The sequence below is a fragment of the Teleopsis dalmanni genome, chromosome 2, assembly GCF_002237135.1.
Source record: "Teleopsis dalmanni isolate 2A chromosome 2, ASM223713v2, whole genome shotgun sequence".
Lineage (NCBI taxonomy): Eukaryota > Metazoa > Arthropoda > Insecta > Diptera > Diopsidae > Teleopsis > Teleopsis dalmanni.
Genome location: NC_051847.1, coordinates 102,796,336 through 102,814,773, shown reverse-complemented (window position 1 = coordinate 102,814,773; position 18,438 = coordinate 102,796,336). Strand labels below are relative to the sequence as shown.

At 29.9% G+C, this 18,438-nt stretch overlaps 1 protein-coding gene across 4 annotated transcripts; it reads left to right on the top strand.

The window, feature by feature from the left end:
- The first annotated feature begins 2,462 nt into the window (after nt 1-2,462).
- Nucleotides 2,463-17,746, top strand: LOC119680743 (mediator of RNA polymerase II transcription subunit 26). Of its 4 annotated transcripts, none has more exons than XM_038093703.1 (6): nt 2,463-2,509; nt 3,927-4,133; nt 4,248-5,322; nt 9,220-9,993; nt 14,060-14,155; nt 14,247-17,746. In XM_038093703.1, exons 2-6 carry the CDS (start codon nt 4,068-4,070, stop codon nt 17,678-17,680), a joined length of 5,445 nt encoding a protein of 1,814 aa, XP_037949631.1. In that variant the 5' UTR covers nt 2,463-2,509; nt 3,927-4,067; the 3' UTR covers nt 17,681-17,746. The 4 variants fall into 4 exon arrangements, with proteins under 4 accessions (XP_037949631.1, XP_037949628.1, XP_037949630.1 ...); XM_038093700.1 differs by lacking the exon at nt 2,463-2,509 and adding an exon at nt 2,580-2,784; XM_038093702.1 differs by lacking the exon at nt 2,463-2,509 and adding an exon at nt 2,822-3,128.
- Nucleotides 17,747-18,438: the final 692 nt, after the last annotated feature.

Sequence of the window (18,438 nt, the reverse complement as noted above, 5' to 3'; positions counted from 1 at the left end):
TATTTGATTTTACAAAAAAAAATTCCCTTATTATTCAATTAATTTCCAAGGCAAAATTCAAGACCATATTTCAATACCAATTACTTCTTCCATATATGATTTTCAATACTCTATTGTGAATGATACTATTTTTTTTACTGTTCGTTGAGCAATACTTTAACTTGACAGTTTCGTGAAGTTTTTTTTGATTTGTTATTGTGTGACTTAATGCAATTGTTTGATTTTGTGTTTATTTTAGGTCCACTAATGTCGGAATATATCAATGTATTCTGATTTTCACTTTTCCTAAAGGTGTATTTAAAGCAACAACAAAATTCGCATATATAAGCCTACTTTCCTGGAACTATTTAACGAATAAGCCAATCGCACTACAATGGTATCAAATCTTAAAACTGATCTACTGTGAATGATTTTAGAAAGAAAATAAAAAATTCCAGTCAAATGAGAAATGAGTTGGTTTATTACATATAAATGTTCCGAGTGTTAAGAAATAAATTTAAATATTTTAAAAATAATTTATTGTTTTAATGACCAAAAAAAAAAAATTTTTTTTAAATAATTTTATTTTTTATACGGGTTATTGGTCGAAATATTAAATTTTTAAGTTTTTCGAAATACTAAAATTTTGTCTCACAGACAACAATTACTTTACATTAAATAATAATATATATAAACAACGGAGAGGTATGCCCAAGGGTTCTCCAGCGTCACCAATTATTGCAGATATTGTAATGGAGAAACTACTTGACCAATGCATGGAAAAAATGGCAATAAAACCTAGGCTTTTAACGAAATATGTAGACGACCTCTTTGGGATTGTAAGAACAGATAACATCAAAGATACTTTAAAAATTTTCAATGACTTTCACATAAGTATCAAATTCACCATAGAAGAAGAAAAGCATGACCAGTTACTATATTTGGACATCCATTTATTAAGCTACAATAATCGTATAATGATAAAATGGTGTCAAAAACCAACAGTCTCTGGACGAATTATAAACTTCAATTTAAAACACCCCTGCCATATAGTAAGGAACACTGCCAAAAATATTTCTATAAGAGCATTAGAGTTAAGTGACACAATTTTCCACGAGGAGGTAAGAAACAACATTAAAAGGGTTTTAAACAAAAATGATTTCCCTAACCAAGTAATTCTAAAATCTTGAACGTAAAAAGAAATCAAAAAGTAAACCAGAATACCCAAATTTAAAAAAGTATGGTATATGTACCAAAACTCTCCAATCAAATTACAATATCCACAATATATGACAAACAAAAATATCAAATTACATATAAGACGCAAAACACGCTGTTTTCTAACACCAAATCTAAAATAGATACTTTGAATAAACATAATGTGGTTTATCAAATTAAATGTAAGGATTACGGATCCAACATATGCAACCAAGTACATGTTGGTACAATAAAAAACAAGTTGAAGACGCGAACATAAACACAGTGTAAAATATAAAAATAATAATGAGCCAAAAACGGCACTGGTATCACACTGTATTGCATAAAAGCATGAAAGCGCTTTTTTCTTAGAAATGTTATACATCCTCCAAAGTTCTAGTGACACAAGACTGAACTTTAAAAGTGAAGGAAGAGGATTTCATGTTTTCGATGTTAATGTATTTGTTTCTTTGTAATATGGACCAAATATTGTTACATTTAGTGAAATTGCATAGTACCCTGATGATGACTATAAATTATAGTCGAAATATTGGTAAAAAAAAATAAAATCCTTAAAAACAAATAAATATTTTTTAAAAGATCATTATTTAACTGTTGAAAAATAAGCCCTTATAAAAAATAACAAAATTATTATTATTTTTAAAAAAATATTTTAAAAAGAAATTTTTAAAAAAAAAATTGTAAAGTTGACTGACAGGTTAGTAATTGTGAAAAATTCATTCCATAATTATTTATTAAGGAATTATTAAATTCTGTGTTCATTAAAAACTGCAATAGGCCTTTTCTTTTGTAAGCACATTAAATAAGAACATATAAAATAAGCACTACTTGTGGTGGCAACTCTGGATAAAATGTCATGAAGAGCGATGAAGCTCTATTTACAAAAAAGGTGAACAAATGTTTGGTGGTTGCATTTTCTTGAAGACGATGCACTTCTTTTTAGAACTTCTACTTCCCAAAAAATAATTAATCGAAGTTAAAAATATGTTTTAAGTTTATATTGTAAGGTTTGAAGGCATATTTAACTTCATGCAACATTTTTTTTTTCGCACAGGAGATATATTATATCTCAATTCTTATTTGATAGGTGAAAAAAATTAAATAATATATTTAGAAAAGATAATCACCACAGTTACATTAGCACTTCAAGTAAAAAACTGTCAAAGATGGTTTGAGAAAGCAAAGCAAGCGACTTACAATATATATAAATATTATCAAAATATGGAATTAAATTTATATATTGCAATTGACAGTCATGTTCAGAGAGTAAATAATAACAATTGTTGCTTGAAGCTATTCATTATCCACATATGTGAGTATTCGTTGGTCTGCTGTGTTTTGTATTCTTTGGTATCCGTTGTCGAAGATTTTGTTTGATGTTTTTAATTTTACATATGGTAATGCTAATGCCAACGTTTATATAATTACGCGACAAATTGTCACGCAGAATATAGTGGTCGTCGTTCAGGGAATTCTCTAAAGTCTGTTTCATTAAAATAATTGCAGATAATCGTTTTATAAATGTTGGATTGATAATTAATAAAAAATTGAAATAATGGTGATTTTTTCAAACTATTATTTCCAAAAGTTGGTAAAATTTTTATTTTGAAAATAACATCTACTTACATATTAAGATCAAAACTGAAATCACGAATATGCGAGTGAATGTGAAAGCAGTATAAAAAATTTTGAAATATGTGCTTCAGTATATTTATTGAAAATGAATATTTGGGTATTAAACTAGTGTTTAAAATCATTTTTTCCGAACAAATATTATCTTTTGTGCTTTAAAACTGTGTAAAATTCGGTTTAATGCCATTTTTGAACACTTTACCATATTTTCTACTCAGTTAAAAAGTCTTGAAATGTCGTGCAAATGAGATACTTTTATCAGATTTGTTGATGAAAAACACCTTATTTCTTGAATTAATGTAAGCACAATGACGTCAAAGGTATTGTTAAAGAATATTAAGATATGTACTTTATTATTTATTTTCCAAAGTTCACATAAACTAATGTCTATACAACAATAATACTTTTAAAGAAATATGTGTACATTGCAATTTTGTTCCCATTTAACTGAATATATTGAATATTTTACTTAATAATTCCATGTGGTAGAAATGCCTCTTTGAAAAATTCACCTGAGCGATTTTAATTTCTCAATCATATTATATTAAAGCAGAATTTTATAAATTTAAAAGCAGTCATATATTTGTAAAAAATTTCTTTACTAGGAAATCGCCACACACTTATATTGCATAAATTAATTCAAATATTGAAATATATTACCACATGTCCTGGTTTCATAATGAAATTTATATGACGTTTATGAGTAATTAAATAATGTTATTGGTATATTTATGTATTCTATTTGAATAATTTTCTTCTCCTTTAATTATATATTTGCTGGCATTAATATTAATTTTTATATGTGTATGTATATAGACAATATATGTTAGTTTTTAAAGATGAACTTTTACCTAAAGTTTATTGCATATGCAAAAAACAATTAAATTTTGTAAAAAAAACTTTATATATTAAAGTATATATCAATGTAATATGACATGTATAAAAAAATAGTATTTACTAACATATATGTATAAGTAAATTCAGGATTTAAATATATCGTATGTGTATGCTATAGTACTATATATTAGATGTCGAGACTAATATGCCCACAGATATGGGATGGTTTAATAACAACAAACATTAATTCTTCATTTCAGATATGTGAAAAAGATTCCAAAGCTTGCTGCAAAACAATAAAACACTAATGTATATTTTTTATTTATAAAACACAAAGGATAGTAACAATCGTTATAATCTCCAAAAATTGTGTTCTCGTTTTGGGTAATAAAGTTTTCTAAATGACAACAAACTCCATATCCGATTTAACATCTCGTTTAGCTCTCGCACTCGATTCAAATTATGATGTAAGTATTGTTATAGATTTACTTAATATATAAATATTTTTATATAATAATGTAAGGATTTATTTATGTTTGAAATTATGACCAAAGTGAGTAAATATGTTCTTTTTGGATTAGGTTGTCAACATGGATATCGTTCTATCGGTTATATCGACTTTGGAAATCACAACGATTACAAAAGAACAATTGGAAGCCACCAGATTAGCTAAATATATAAATTCTTTACGCCGTCGTACTAATTGTGACCAACTAGCACGTCGAGCCAAGTTGCTTTTAAAGAAATGGCGTGAAATGGTTGGTTTACAACAACAACAGCAACAACAGCAGCAGCAGCAACAACAACAATATGCCATTCCTAGTAAGATTTTAAATATTTTTCCTGATAACAGAATTGAACATCCGAATCAAAATTCTCAATCATCCTCTTCTATGGTGGATTTGGTAACAGAAAACTCGCGAAATATGAAACCTAAACCTCAAACGTGTACATTACAAGTTCCAGATGGAATTGGACCAAATATACATCCCACAAATAGCTATTTGTTAAGTAGTAGTGCCAATAATAAAAGCGTTCGTAGTAATAATAATGTTTATAACACTAAAACACAAAAACAAAAAGGAAGTAGGAGTTTACAGACAAATACGAAGCAGCCTACGAGTTTTGCTAATTTATTAACTGATATATATAATGATAATACGGCCGTTCCGTATTCTACTTCATTAAAAACTAAAAAAATTTCAGCTATTGATAGTTATAACGTTGATCAATCCTCTAATTCAAATTCAATTACAAATGGTTGCAATTTGAATTCTGTACCAATTGTTATAAATATACAAGATTCAAATTCAGGTTCAAATCCAATAGATGGAATGCATTTCACTGAGCAAACAGAACACAGAATACAATCGGTTCAAGAAGCTACAAATGATAATAGAAGTAGTAAAAATTCTCGTAGTACCATTGGTTCTTCAATAAAACAAAAGAAATCTAAAAGAGAAAAAAAAGACAGAAGAAGAGATCAACGAGCAACTATAAATGAAAATTCTGTGACAAATATAACGCTGATTACGGATAATCATGATACGACTAATTTCAATTCTCAAAGCGTCCAACCAGAAATTAAGATAAAGAAGTTTGTACCTGTAATTGAGGAAAAATCACACATGAATGATCCACCGTCAAATATATCAGGTAATGCGAAAGTATACATTACAAATCAAATTATATATTTAAAATGTTTGCAATTTAAAACATCTCACTTACGAAATTATATTAACTATAACGGAAGGAGCTTTCTCAGCTATGTACGTATGTTAGGGAATAGTTTCTAATTAACCTGGTACACTATTCCAATGATGCTTCAACTTATTTAATTCCTCTGAAAAGTAGTAGAAATTAAAGTGTTCAAAAGGTAATGAGTGGTAAAGGTGGTAATTAATGAATCTATCAATTCAAAATCTAATTTGCAAAAATTTGATGAAATGAACTTCTTTGTCGCAAACGGTGATTTTTTCGGTAATTGTAATATTTAATTAATCCAGGAATGTGCATACTATCGTCTTAACTTGCAGTCCTTTATTAATCAATGCCAACATGCTCATTCCGGGCATTTCCTACTCTACCAACAACCTGGTTTTGTACTGTTTGTAACAAGACAATTTCTAAAATTTCTATCTCAGTTTACTACAATAGCAACAATGGTTAATGCCACCTTACATCTTGCTCTGCATTGTTTTGCACCATGGTGGAAATCATATTTTAGTTGGAGACTGCTGCTGATAATCACCTATAATTCCACCTGACGCTGCTCAGTCCCACATTGCACAAGTATTGTCTTCGTAATTAACAGCAATTCCCCAACACAAAACTACAGCTGAACTGCACAAACAGTAACTATACAAAATTGCAGCAGTCATGACTTCTCATAATATTGCAGTTACTGCACTGCAATAGACTATATTTTTATCTAAATTCACTCTTTCTGTGCTTAAATCAATCGTTTTTCATTACGGAGACTAACTGTTGGTATTTCAAATTGATGGTTCATTTGTTATACTAATACAACCAGGGCAACACCAAATTGTCTCGCCAGCCAAACGCTGTTTACCGCCTCAACTTGATATATTGAAATTACATTGAGCTCAGATGTCATCACAATTATTATTCCATTTAATGGAACCCGTGGCGAAGCTGACACAAAGCCTAAGGAAATTTCTACAATCCGAATAATGCATTATTTCAAGATATCTCAAATTATTTTTCTGTCCTCTAGGTTAAATAGTCAGAGAAAAAATTCTGCAGCATTATCATCAAATCTGCAGTTTGAGCAAGTAAATTAAAGATTTTAGGCCCAATCTTTCTTAATGACCCTTTGTCCCTTGCCTAAGAACAGAGATTTGTTCCTTGCTAAATCTTAGCAGATAGAAACGTCTTTTTCAGGAACTACATTTCGACGATTTCAAACTGTCATTAAACAATCTAAAGCTTTGAATTTCGATGCTCATCGTGGTGAAGCATGTCGGACCCATTGACTTCTACGTATCTTCATTCTGAATTTCAACAATTCTCCCTAACATTATCCCTAATATATAGAAGACTGGCAAAATCTTCTCTTTGTTGAAGTGCCCGGCTTCAGAAGAAGGAAGTGAATCTTGTAGGTCGATCTCTCTATTATATATTGTCACCAAAGAGTATTTGATTCTAAATCAGATAACAGCATATATTCACCTCGCCCTCCAGTAACATGGAGACTGTAAACATAACACCACCACCTCAGCTCTTTGTAAGATCACCAGTGTTGTTTATATACCAAAAAAAGAGCTGATGGTTTTTAAATCATCCAATATTAACTGTGATGGACGAACACAAAAAACAAAACGTAGTGAACTAGATATTTAACTGCTTCGCAGTCTGGTTTGATGGGGAAACATGTATGCAAAATGGAAGTGATACGTAATTAATAAAATATATTGACAGTGCAATTTTCATATAAGCAAAACGGTCAAAAAGACATTTAAAAACAAAAAAAATAACATGATGCGTTTTCAATTAGTTTCATTTAATTTCTCACTTCAGCAAACAAGTTCCAAATAATTTCTTGCTGCAATATAGCTATTAATACCATACAAATATTTGCTTATAAATAAACAGATATAACTCCATTCGTTGCACTTTTTTCGGGTGTTTTTTTTTTGTCAATTTAGTGTTAGAAGTCTTGGAAAGAAAAAAGTATGTGACCGTAAAAGTGCTGCCATATAATTTTTTTTAACCTTAAATTTATATGAAATTGCTAAGAATATTTAATCTTAGAATATTAGCAACAATTTAAAGTATTGTAAATTTTTATATGTCAATTATAATTTTTAATAGTTGTGCGATTCGAATTGACAATTTTTAAGAGGTACTAGATACTCGTAGGAAAATATAAAGAAACAAAACCACTTGCTATCGAAGCAATTCATCAGTCATAGCAATGGAGAAAGCATCGAATATTGTCAAGGACTATTAGATGTATATACATCCACAATATCTTCCACACCGAAATATTTTTCAATTTAAACTTTCACAGACATCCTGTTGCTGACAAGATTTTTGAAGCAAGTTTTCAATTCCTCTCACCTAACGATCGCTCCTTTCTCATAACTTAACTATTTTTTCGGTAACCATGCATCCTAACCATTTAGTGTTTTTTTTTGTCTTGCCTGTCTGATGCGAGGTTCTGCATGCGGTTCTATGTACGAAAAGCTCAGAGAACATCTACTGTGACATTTTCCAGACTTTTTCGGGACCATATTTAAAATCAATAGATTCCTAAAAAACTTAGCGTCAATAATCTGATACTAAAATCCGTCACGTTCGCACTGCAATTTATATTATTATCTAGTTTATACCTCAAGGCATAGACGGCACAGCGATTCTATCCAAACCCTATGCAAATCAGAAACAAAGGAGTTTAAATTAAGTTGCACTAGCAAAAGTGGCTGTCATCATGTTGCTGCGACACACTCAGGCCTGTATCAATCCGATTTTGATATCATCGGATTCCAGCAGAGACATTTTTCAATGTTCACTATTAAACCAACCATAGCGACTTATAAACCTCAAAATGGCTGATAAGTCCATTTGGAGATTTCCTTAAGTAGCTTACAATTGTGTAAGTTTTAACCGATTTGGCTCATTAAATCTTGTTAAAAATATATTTTAATTATCTATAAAGATCGAGTAAATAAATATAATAAGGTTTAGTGAAATATTGCTTTTTTTTATAATAAAAACCAGCAAATATGCTTCTTTAATCACCGTTTGGTGTAATAGTAATAGTATATTAACTGCAGCTAAAGTCTTTATATTAGGACATATATTATCTGTTAATTAAATATTATGTTAGTAATAAAAACTGCTAAAAGACTTTATAGTTATTTAAACTGCTAAAACTGCTAAAAGACTTCATAGTTATATACATTAATGGGTTTAAAATTAACAGCATCTTTTTGAGATTTTGGGATTCAACGACAAGAAACCTTTCTTACGGCTAAATGATCGTGCAATATTTTATTTATGCTGGTGAATTTTAGTTCTCTCAATCTCACAGTATGTCGCATGACAATCAGTAGAGGTTTAGTGAAACTTTCGTTGCATTATTGATACCTTGATTCAATACAATGTTAAAATGGTCTCTTCAAACTCCAGTTTTTCCAGACGTGTTTCATAAAATTCAAAGATGAAAGTATCGCTGCAGTCACTATTTTTTGGAATGATATCACTTCTGACATTTTTTAAAACTTATACGAAATAAATTAAACGAAAGAAAAGTGTGCTCGTAATTTAAATATCATTCGATCAATTGATGTACATAGTTTTTGTGTTCATTATATCGAAAATTTGGCGTCCTCTATATTTAGTTTTGCTAGTTATTTCAAACAAACTGTGCCAGAAAAATATTTCTGAGAAATACATATTTTAGTTCTATAAAGTATTCAAATTAGATGATGTTGCTCTAGTTGAATATTGTTACAGAATAATTAAATAAATAATTTAAAAATCTTTATTGAAATTATAAACATATGTACACAATTTTTTTTTTTTTAGAAATACTTTCTTTATCCAATAGTTCAATGGGATCAATGTTTTCTGCTGAGGAACGTAACAAATCTCAGCGCGGGTCTGCAATAACATCTTGTAATTCATTAACAACTGATTTGACATTCGCTGGAAAATTTAAAAAACAAATTACTCCATTGTCACCCACATTTAACACGACACTTTCGAAACCATTTGATGTCAATATGTATAATGATTGTAGAGATGTGAAAACTTTAAATATTCCTGTGGATTTAGAACGTCAAAAGTTAAACTATAATAAATTTGTTCCATTCAGAAGAAGTGAAAGCAATTCGAATGACAGTACTAATCCAACTAGTCTAGTTTCACCAAGCGAAGTTATCGATGTTAAGAGCCAAGAAAAAATTAATATACCAAAAAAGGAATGCAATACATATAATGAAAACGCAGCAACTACTAATCAACTAAAGAGTTATTTAGAAGATTTTTCGAAACCTAAATTGATCAATTCTAAACAAATACCAGACACCACTGAAGTAATAGTTTCTATACCGGAGAATAAGACACCAAAAAAGCGTGGACGTAAAAAAGGTTCAAAAGGCGTTGATTCTGTAATTGCAAAAGAAACAAGTCTTTCATCACAAATGCTTATTAGTACATTTAGTGGTAGTAAAAAAGTGAAAACCACAAAAGAGCTTTATGCTGAAATGCAAAAAAATCGGAAACTTAATGCTTCTTGTAACTTTTCTCCTCAGCCACAACAGCTGACTTCATTATCTCGTCCAACTTCTTCTTGCTCAGGTAACTATTTAGTTTAAAGTAAATATAGTAAAGGTAAATATATATACACAAAACAAATTGACAATAATTGAATAGCTGATTTACGTTTTTCTAGTTTGATTTTTCGCTTAAAAAGTGCGTTAGCTTATTTACAATATGAAATTATATTTTGTTCAAGCTTGCACAAATTCTAATTCTGATTGCCAATATAATACCATTGCCATGGAAGAGGTAGCAAAAGTCGATATAGGTAAAGGAAGTACAGGCGTAGCGCCTATGTGTATGTGATGCATAGGTGAAGAACCATTGAGTATTATAACAGGTGATTCGTTTAACAGTTCAAAAATATTGTTTCTTTATTTGTTATTTCATGAAAATCCTCAAATAAAATGCCAACTGTTGAAATTTTCTATGAGTAGGAAACGTAAGATCGTAATACATCCTTACTTTCTTAGTTAGCCATTACAGACGTAAGTCGTACTTGACCGCGTCGAGTAGCCACCGCTAGCCCCATCAGGTGCTTGTTATTGTAGGTAGTACCAAGCGCCCCCAAATCGTTAGTCACCTGGTCCTTCACCGAAAATGCGGACGTCCTCTACCGCGTGGAAGAATGATTTAAAGATTGTCATACATTCCCCGTGGAGTGCGTTTCATACCGGGTGCTACAGTCCAAATTGTAGCAGAGGTTTTAAGTAGGCCTCGCATCTCACCAAGGTGGAAGTTATGACTTACATGAATTTCTTCATTGTTACCGGCGGAATAAGGAAGGCTATTCCAATGGGGCGTTGATTGACGCCTTATATTAATACGTGTGTTAAGAACACCGTGATGTTGAGCCATCAAGGCAGAGAATCACGTAAACAGTTTGAGACTTCTGTCCTCTACCACGTTTTCCACCTACGGGTTTCTAATCAAACACTTTTCTAACTGGAGCACTTTTTCCGCTGAAGATCGTTATACATGTTTCGAAAGTCATTAAAAGAGAAAGTATGATTAAGAAGTATACACGAGGAAATTAAGGTGGATTTTTATTTTAGAAAAGTTTGAGGATCGACTGAGTCAAAAAAGAGTTGTATAGATTCATGTACTTGTAGTGTGACACCTCCTGATGATCTTTGTGCAGAGTTGTAAGCATACATTTTTTTTATTTTTGGGTTTGAATAGGTTAGAGGGTAACAGAAAGTGAGTTTCTTGTAGGGAAATTATTTTATCATCATTGTTTTTAGTAATATTTGTAAATTATCGTAATTATTTAAGTAGCTATTACAGTTCCATTGAAAAATTCTAGACCATTAAAATTATTAATAGAGAGAATAAATTTGGGATTTATTGATATAACATCGTTCTTTATAGTCGTACAACGGTTTAAACATAATGCAGTTTGTTTTTGATTTATTTTCAAATTTTTTGTTCGATGCATATGTCAATTTTCATAATTGATAATTGAATCATATTAAAAAAGATTTTTATAGATAGATTATCAAAATTGAGAGTTTAAAATTTTTTTTTTTATTTTTTATAATTTTTTATCTCCAGATATAAATGTCTGATTGGGTCTAACAGGATACCAAATTAAAGATAATTTCATCTTAAGTAATCGTTTTGTAAATTGTTTTCCAATCTATTTAGTTTTTGAACTGTTAACTGTTAAAATCTATAAATGCAGTAAAAATATAATATTAATACAGTTATTAAAAGTTTGGTCTGTTTTAAATTCTTCTCCATTTCGTGTAATTCATTTACAACACTATTATTTTTGCTTCTGAAATTTGTTTTTAGTCTTGCTATTTTGCATCATGTACAAATATTTGATTTCATTTATTGAACATTTACGAATGAGACAACTAAACTGCGAGTTTAGGGTGTAAACAACGGTGAACATGTTCTTAAGGTAAACATATATAATTTTAACTATTTGCTACAAGAGCACTATCTACAAACCTTTGATTATCATAAAAAAATGAGCAATGAACACTAAGTATTAGGACTCAATCTAACATTTTCAACTTGAAATATGCCAAATGTAAATCAACGTATTGCTATGTTAGCGCTAAGTGATTTCATATCAAGCCTAATAAAGTTGTTTTCCGTTAGCAGTAGATATATTAATGTTGTTGGTGTATCGTGGGTTGTATTTGAATCTCATTTTTTTCGGCTACAATTATATTTTTGCTATATATCTGTAACTTGTTGAAATTTTAAGCAGTGCGTTTTTGTTTTGGTCGTCACAATTTGCACAATTTGGCGCAAATGCATTTCACTGGTTAATGTGATAGCAGATTACTAAATACACATAATGGCAAATTGCGACATTAGAAGTATGGCCCAGTTTTGCACCACATTGTACGTACTCTCTGACTTTCACCGTGCGCTACATGTTTTTTTTGACAGTAAGTTATATAATACAAAGAGTAACTGGACATTAACAGGGTTTAACAGTCCCATCACCCAGTTTTCTGATAAATTTATAGATGAATGTAACCTCTGTTCACTTAGTTCATTAACTATTTTTTTTTTTCGTAAACGTTGGTATATGCACTTTATGTTGGTAAAGTGCATATACTGTTCCCTTTTCGGAGTTTAAGAAAATTACCCCAGTAAATAGCTCTTAAACTGCTCTAATGTTGATGTCTACAGTTTAAATCACCTACTAAAATGTATATATCACTATTTCTCAGGCAATGCAGATCAGAAATGACTGGACGCCATGGGTAGGGGTATGGGTTGGGTTAGCAATAGGTAATAACTTATATCGAACGGTTTGTTTTTATAATTTTTTAATTTTAATAATTTAATAATTATGGCCTCAATCTTTATAGCACTTACGATCATTTCTATACACTATAAACTAATCAATTATGCCTAATAGTTATATTACTTTATAACCATCTTTCAGTAAAAGGCAGATAAGAAATATAATTCCGTAGTCGTAATTTTTTCCTTCAGAGTAGCAAAAAAATACTTGCAAGTTACGACAGAGAACGTGTGAAGCAACAACAATGATCTTAAAATCTTCAGAGTTACTGAAAACTCTTTTTATTTGAGTATTAGTTCACCTCTCCAACAGATATTTAGTGATGTTATTTCTCCAAATCTTTTTGTTCGACGGACACTAAAAAGATCACTATCTTACGGAAAAGTACACTAAAAAGACCACCATCTTACAGAAAAGAACACTAAAAAGACTACTACGTTTGTGATAACTTCGTTAAAAAAAACATTACCTTTGTGAAAACATTATTAAAAAGAACCACTACCTTCGAGAAAAGAACCCAAACATTGTCCGCGAACACAAACTCTGTTCGTTTATTGGTTTTTATTAAAGATAACAAACAGTACACTATGTTCGGGACTTAAGTGTTTGTTTTCGTTCACTGCTAGCATATTAATTATTCTTAATATGCTTGCAACATATTATAAAATTTGATTTGTTGGCATCTTGACAGCTCGTGCATTTAACAGTCGTTGCGTTACTCTCAGTCGTTTTGGGCTTACCCGTACAGATAGCATCAAATGTTTTCATTTTACAGTGGTTCTAGCCATGTTCAAACAGTACGCAATTATATTTTTATATTATTTTTGAGATATTTTGCTTTTGAAAATTCCAACGGATTCTGGTATAGTTTATATATCTGAATCCATCGTTTATAGAAAAATCATTGTTAAGTTCTTAACGGTTATGATAGCCACAAGTACGAACTGCAGTTGTTATAATGGACGAAACATTATATTGTAAAACTGATTTATTCTATTTTATACTATGATCATCAAAGATAGTGAAAATATAGAAAAATAAATTTATTAAAACCCAGTTAAAAAAAAAAAAATAATATGTATAATGACCAACAATCACGCTTAATAGTACATATAGTCATTTTTGAAATAATTAGCATTAGTTTCGTTTTTGTATCGTTTGTTTCTGAAGCCTAACACTGCCTAATGCCTAATGCTGATATAAAAACATTATTTTTCATATAGTAATGCATATAACACTTAATCTAACATTAATTTTAGAAACAATTTTATGTCTTAAAATTGCTTTTTAAATAACTTTTTGTAATAAAATAAGTACTACTTAAAAATCTAGAATTTTCCATGAACTCTTTCCGCACTCTGGATGAAGGAAGTAATAATGACCACCAAAAATTAACACCAGAAAATGGTTTGAGCAATTGTAATCCAGGTAAACTTTCACAAAATTAATTATAAAGAGATATATTTTGTTTAATTTATATATATATCTGATTTTTTACCTCGCTATTTCTGAATAACAGATTTCGTTTACACTGATGGAAGCGACACATTAACTACTGATCAGTCACAAGATAGCGTTCCACCAATAAATGAAACTTCTAACTTTCGATATTCTGGCGAAAGTAATACCAATACTCAACTAAATTGTTCAGGAGAAGAAACAAAATGTAAAAATAAATCTCTTAGTGAAATTAAAAAAGAGTTACATGAATTATTAAACCAATTACCACCTCGATTATCAATTTATGAAATTGAGCAGCAAAGTGCTGCAGATAAAATATTTTGTACATGTCAAGTGGAAGAAATTGTTCCAGAAGGCAATTCTCAAATCAAAACTAATTGTGATGTTGACACATTACATAATTCTGCTGACAATGTCGCTTTTAAAAAAATTGAAAACAGAGAGTATAATGCTCAAAAGTCAAAGAAAGGTTCGAATGGAAAAACTGTGAATAGTTCAAATGATTGTGAATTGATCGCAAATAATAAGTCTAATGATCTAAAGCCCAAAAAATCTATATTTGATTTAGATTATGATGATGACGAAGATCCTTTGCAAACAATAAAAAAGGAAACAACTACTTTCGATTTAGTTAAGAAAGAAAGCGATGATGCAACATTTGAAGACTTACAAAATATATCAAATCAAGTGACTGATCAAATTATAGAAAATTGTGACGATGTCTCTGTGCATGAGTTACATAATGAAACTTTCACACAAAACATCTATAAAATATTCGAAGATCCTGAATGCAAAGCGAAAAATCGTTTTGAGATACAAACACAAAAAGTGACAGAGTTTCATATAAATGCTTTGCATAATTGTTATATAGCAAATATCAATGGAAATTGGGATAATGCAGATGTGTCGATTGACAAGGTGGATATACCATCGTTACAAAGTGTTACATCACAAAAATTCAATGACATTAGCACAGAGAATGTTATAAACGTAGTGCCCAAATATGGTGCGTTGATTAATGATCCAATACCTAAAAATTTAAGTAATATAATATTTTGTAAAAATCTTGAATCAATTCAACCCACATCGTTTATTAAAAATGCCCCGAAAATAAATAAGCCATTTCTTGGAATTGCAAGTACATTTCGTTCCAAACTAACTCAAAATATAAAAAGGAAACTGAAAAAAAACATAGGACACAATTTTAATAAAAACGTTTTAATTGAAGACGTCGATCCAAACAAAAAGACTGATGAAGTGGGTAATCAAATTATCGATTCGCACTCAAATAGTGTTTCAAATATTTTAAACAGTTCGAAAATTCATGAAATAGGCATTGAGCATCAAAAAGAAGGGAATATATCAACTGACGTCAAGAATTTTGAAGGGGATATATCATGTGGACAAAGTTCGCCACTTTTTGGTAATAACCCTAATGTTTCTCCCCAACATAATCAATTTAACATATCTTCAATGGATATTAACGTGCCAACTATAAACAGTAAACTAGAAAGTAATCAAAATTGTGGCAAAGATCATATAATAAGTTCAATTTCATCTAGTCGTCGGAGTAGTAGTTGCAGTAACTCTAGTTTGAAACAAACACAGCAATTAATCAATTTGAAATTAAAACGTCGATTTAAACGTATTCTCCAAGATCAGAAGCAATATCACCCAAACTTTGACTGCAAAAGTTCACCGGACACAATTAAACGAAAAAGAAAGAAAAAAGTGAAATCAGGATCTAATATTAAAGCAATTCAATTAGAAGACAATAGACCACATATTAAACGTATAAAAATTGCAGTTAATGGTAATATAATAACAGAGAAACAGATTAAAGTCGAAACAAGTAATAACAATGTCAATGACGAAGGAGTTGATTGTGTTAGTGATTATGGAGTTGAAACTAAAAACAATCTTGATTTAAGACTAAGCGAAAACAATTTCGATAGTTCCCAAAAGCCATTCCAATATGATAGCGATACATGTCAAAGCGATGATGTTAATACTTCACTTGACAATCATATTTTAATCTGTAAAAATGAAAGTGATGAGTTTAGCAATTATGTAACTGTCATTGAAAATAATGATGAAGGTTCAAGAAGTTGTGGAAGTGCAGAAATGGAATTTAACCATCATATGTCCTCAACCACAACAATTGGTGATAATCATATTGTTTTGACTATTAAAAAAAATCCAAGTGAAGTGAATTTAGCAAGTAACGCAGTGGTACCAATCGAGATAACAGATAACAATCCAACTGAATTACAATTTAAGAAAGAAAGGAAAATACATCCCGCATACGACCATAATACAAACCAGTATGCAAATATAACTACACATTTAATAGATAATTCTAGCAAGAAAAATGTTGGAGTAAATTTTAAAGATGAAAATTTGTTACAGGAATTGAGCTTAAGACGAAAATCAAAAATGAGAATTAAATGCTTAAGAACTGGTTCCAAACGTTTAACTCAAAATGTTTTTAAAGATAAAAAGCATCATCAATTATTCCACCCTTTTGAATTATACGAATGCGATAGCAATGGTGAGTTGTCAAAAATACTTAATATAAGTAGTTGCAGTTCCAGCTGTGCTGAAGAAATTGATAGTGACGTTGAACAATTATATGCAGCAAAAAAAAATAATGTGGAAAATAATGCAATATTGGAAACTGAATCGGATTCGAAATCTATTACAGAATCTCTCATTGATTCAGATGTAACAGTAACAGACACTGATGAAGATATACGTTTTTTAAATACGAGAACTAAAAAAAATAAAGGAATTAAATGCAAATATGTGGATGAATGTAAATTAGTTTGTGCAAGTGGTTCACAAAATACAACAAGTGCAATCCAAGAGAATATGAACTCTGAACTGCCAGTTGAAAACAATGGACTTCTGTCAACATTTAATAATATTTATTATAACGATACAGGAGAGAAAACTGTTGATGCTTTAAATGTAGAGAATGAGCTCGATATTAAAAATAGTCAATCGATTATTTTACAAGAAACACAACTTCAAAAAAAGCTGAAACAGCTTCAACCTCCAAATGAATATTGTGATGTTTTAAATAAAAATTTATATAACAATAATAATCATTTAAGTGAATATAATTGTAATAATAGAAATAATAGTATAGATAGTTTAAGTGTAAAGTATAATATTGATTATAAGAATTGTAAAAATAAGCTTAATGTAAGTAACAATATAGTTAATAGCAGTAGTAATAATGATTTTCACTTAAGTTATAGTAATCAAAATAAAATAAATGCAGAAAACCAGCAAAAGTTCAATACACAACGATTACAGCCATACAAAGAATATTATACAGGAATTCGGGCTGTAGATGAAGATGTAAATGATGAACTAGGTAACAATTGTGCACGCTTTCAGCAATTTAAGGAATGGCATGAAGTGTGCCAATTGCGTTCATATAACGATGAATTGTTAACTGTTTTACCATATGTGGTTCTGGAATAATTCTTATTGGTTTTTGTTTAAGTACTTTATTATCTTAGTTATGAAAATAAATATAATCACTGTTTACATTTTATTTTATCATTTAAACTATATTTTACATAAACATTGATTTATATATATCTTGTTTTGTATATAAAATGCTTGAAAAATATTGAATTTAATTGAATTAAACATTGTGTTAAAAAATTTAATTCATTAAATGTATATACATGATATATTAATAAATTGTGTAAGTTATTGATTGTGCATGCTATCATATTCAAAATAAGTCGATGTTACACTCTTCCATAAACTTCTACTTAGCCTGGCAAAGCGCATATGATTAGTGAGCAGAAAAGAAAAACTATAAATAACAATAAGAGAGAGAATGATTTTAAGAATCGGCTAATGTACAATAAGACGATTGAAGAGCAAGTTTATGGATACAATAGGAAAATTAGATAGGTGGGAAAGGTGATGGGATGTAGAGCATAACTTTTCCACGCATTAGGACTATAAACGGTAAGTTGTAACTATTTGGCTAGCGTGTGCTAATAGTTGGACCAGTATTGTTCTTGTTATTCTTGCATTTTCTTTGAGGCATTTTAAAGATCGGGAATAAAGATAAATAGCTAGGGAAATAAGTAAAGATGGAAGAGTTGGTTTCGCGTAAAGAAAGGAATGCGAAGATTGAATGTGAATTGCAGCAAGTTTCAAAAACACCTGCTGATCGAAATGTTGAGCTTTTAATCAATCGCAAAATGTCATTATCGGGAATT

What these genes read in the sequence shown, in the direction of transcription:
- LOC119680743 (XM_038093703.1), top strand. Translation starts at nt 4,068, where the DNA reads ATGACAACAAACTCCATATCCGATTTAACATCTCGTTTAGCTCTCGCA. An exon ending in TCCACCGTCAAATATATCAG is followed by an intron (nt 5,323 to 9,219) that starts GTAATGCGAAAG and finishes TTTTTTTTTTAG; the next exon opens with AAATACTTTCTTTATCCAAT. An exon ending in TCCAACTTCTTCTTGCTCAG is followed by an intron (nt 9,994 to 14,059) that starts GTAACTATTTAG and finishes TTAAAAATCTAG; the next exon opens with AATTTTCCATGAACTCTTTC.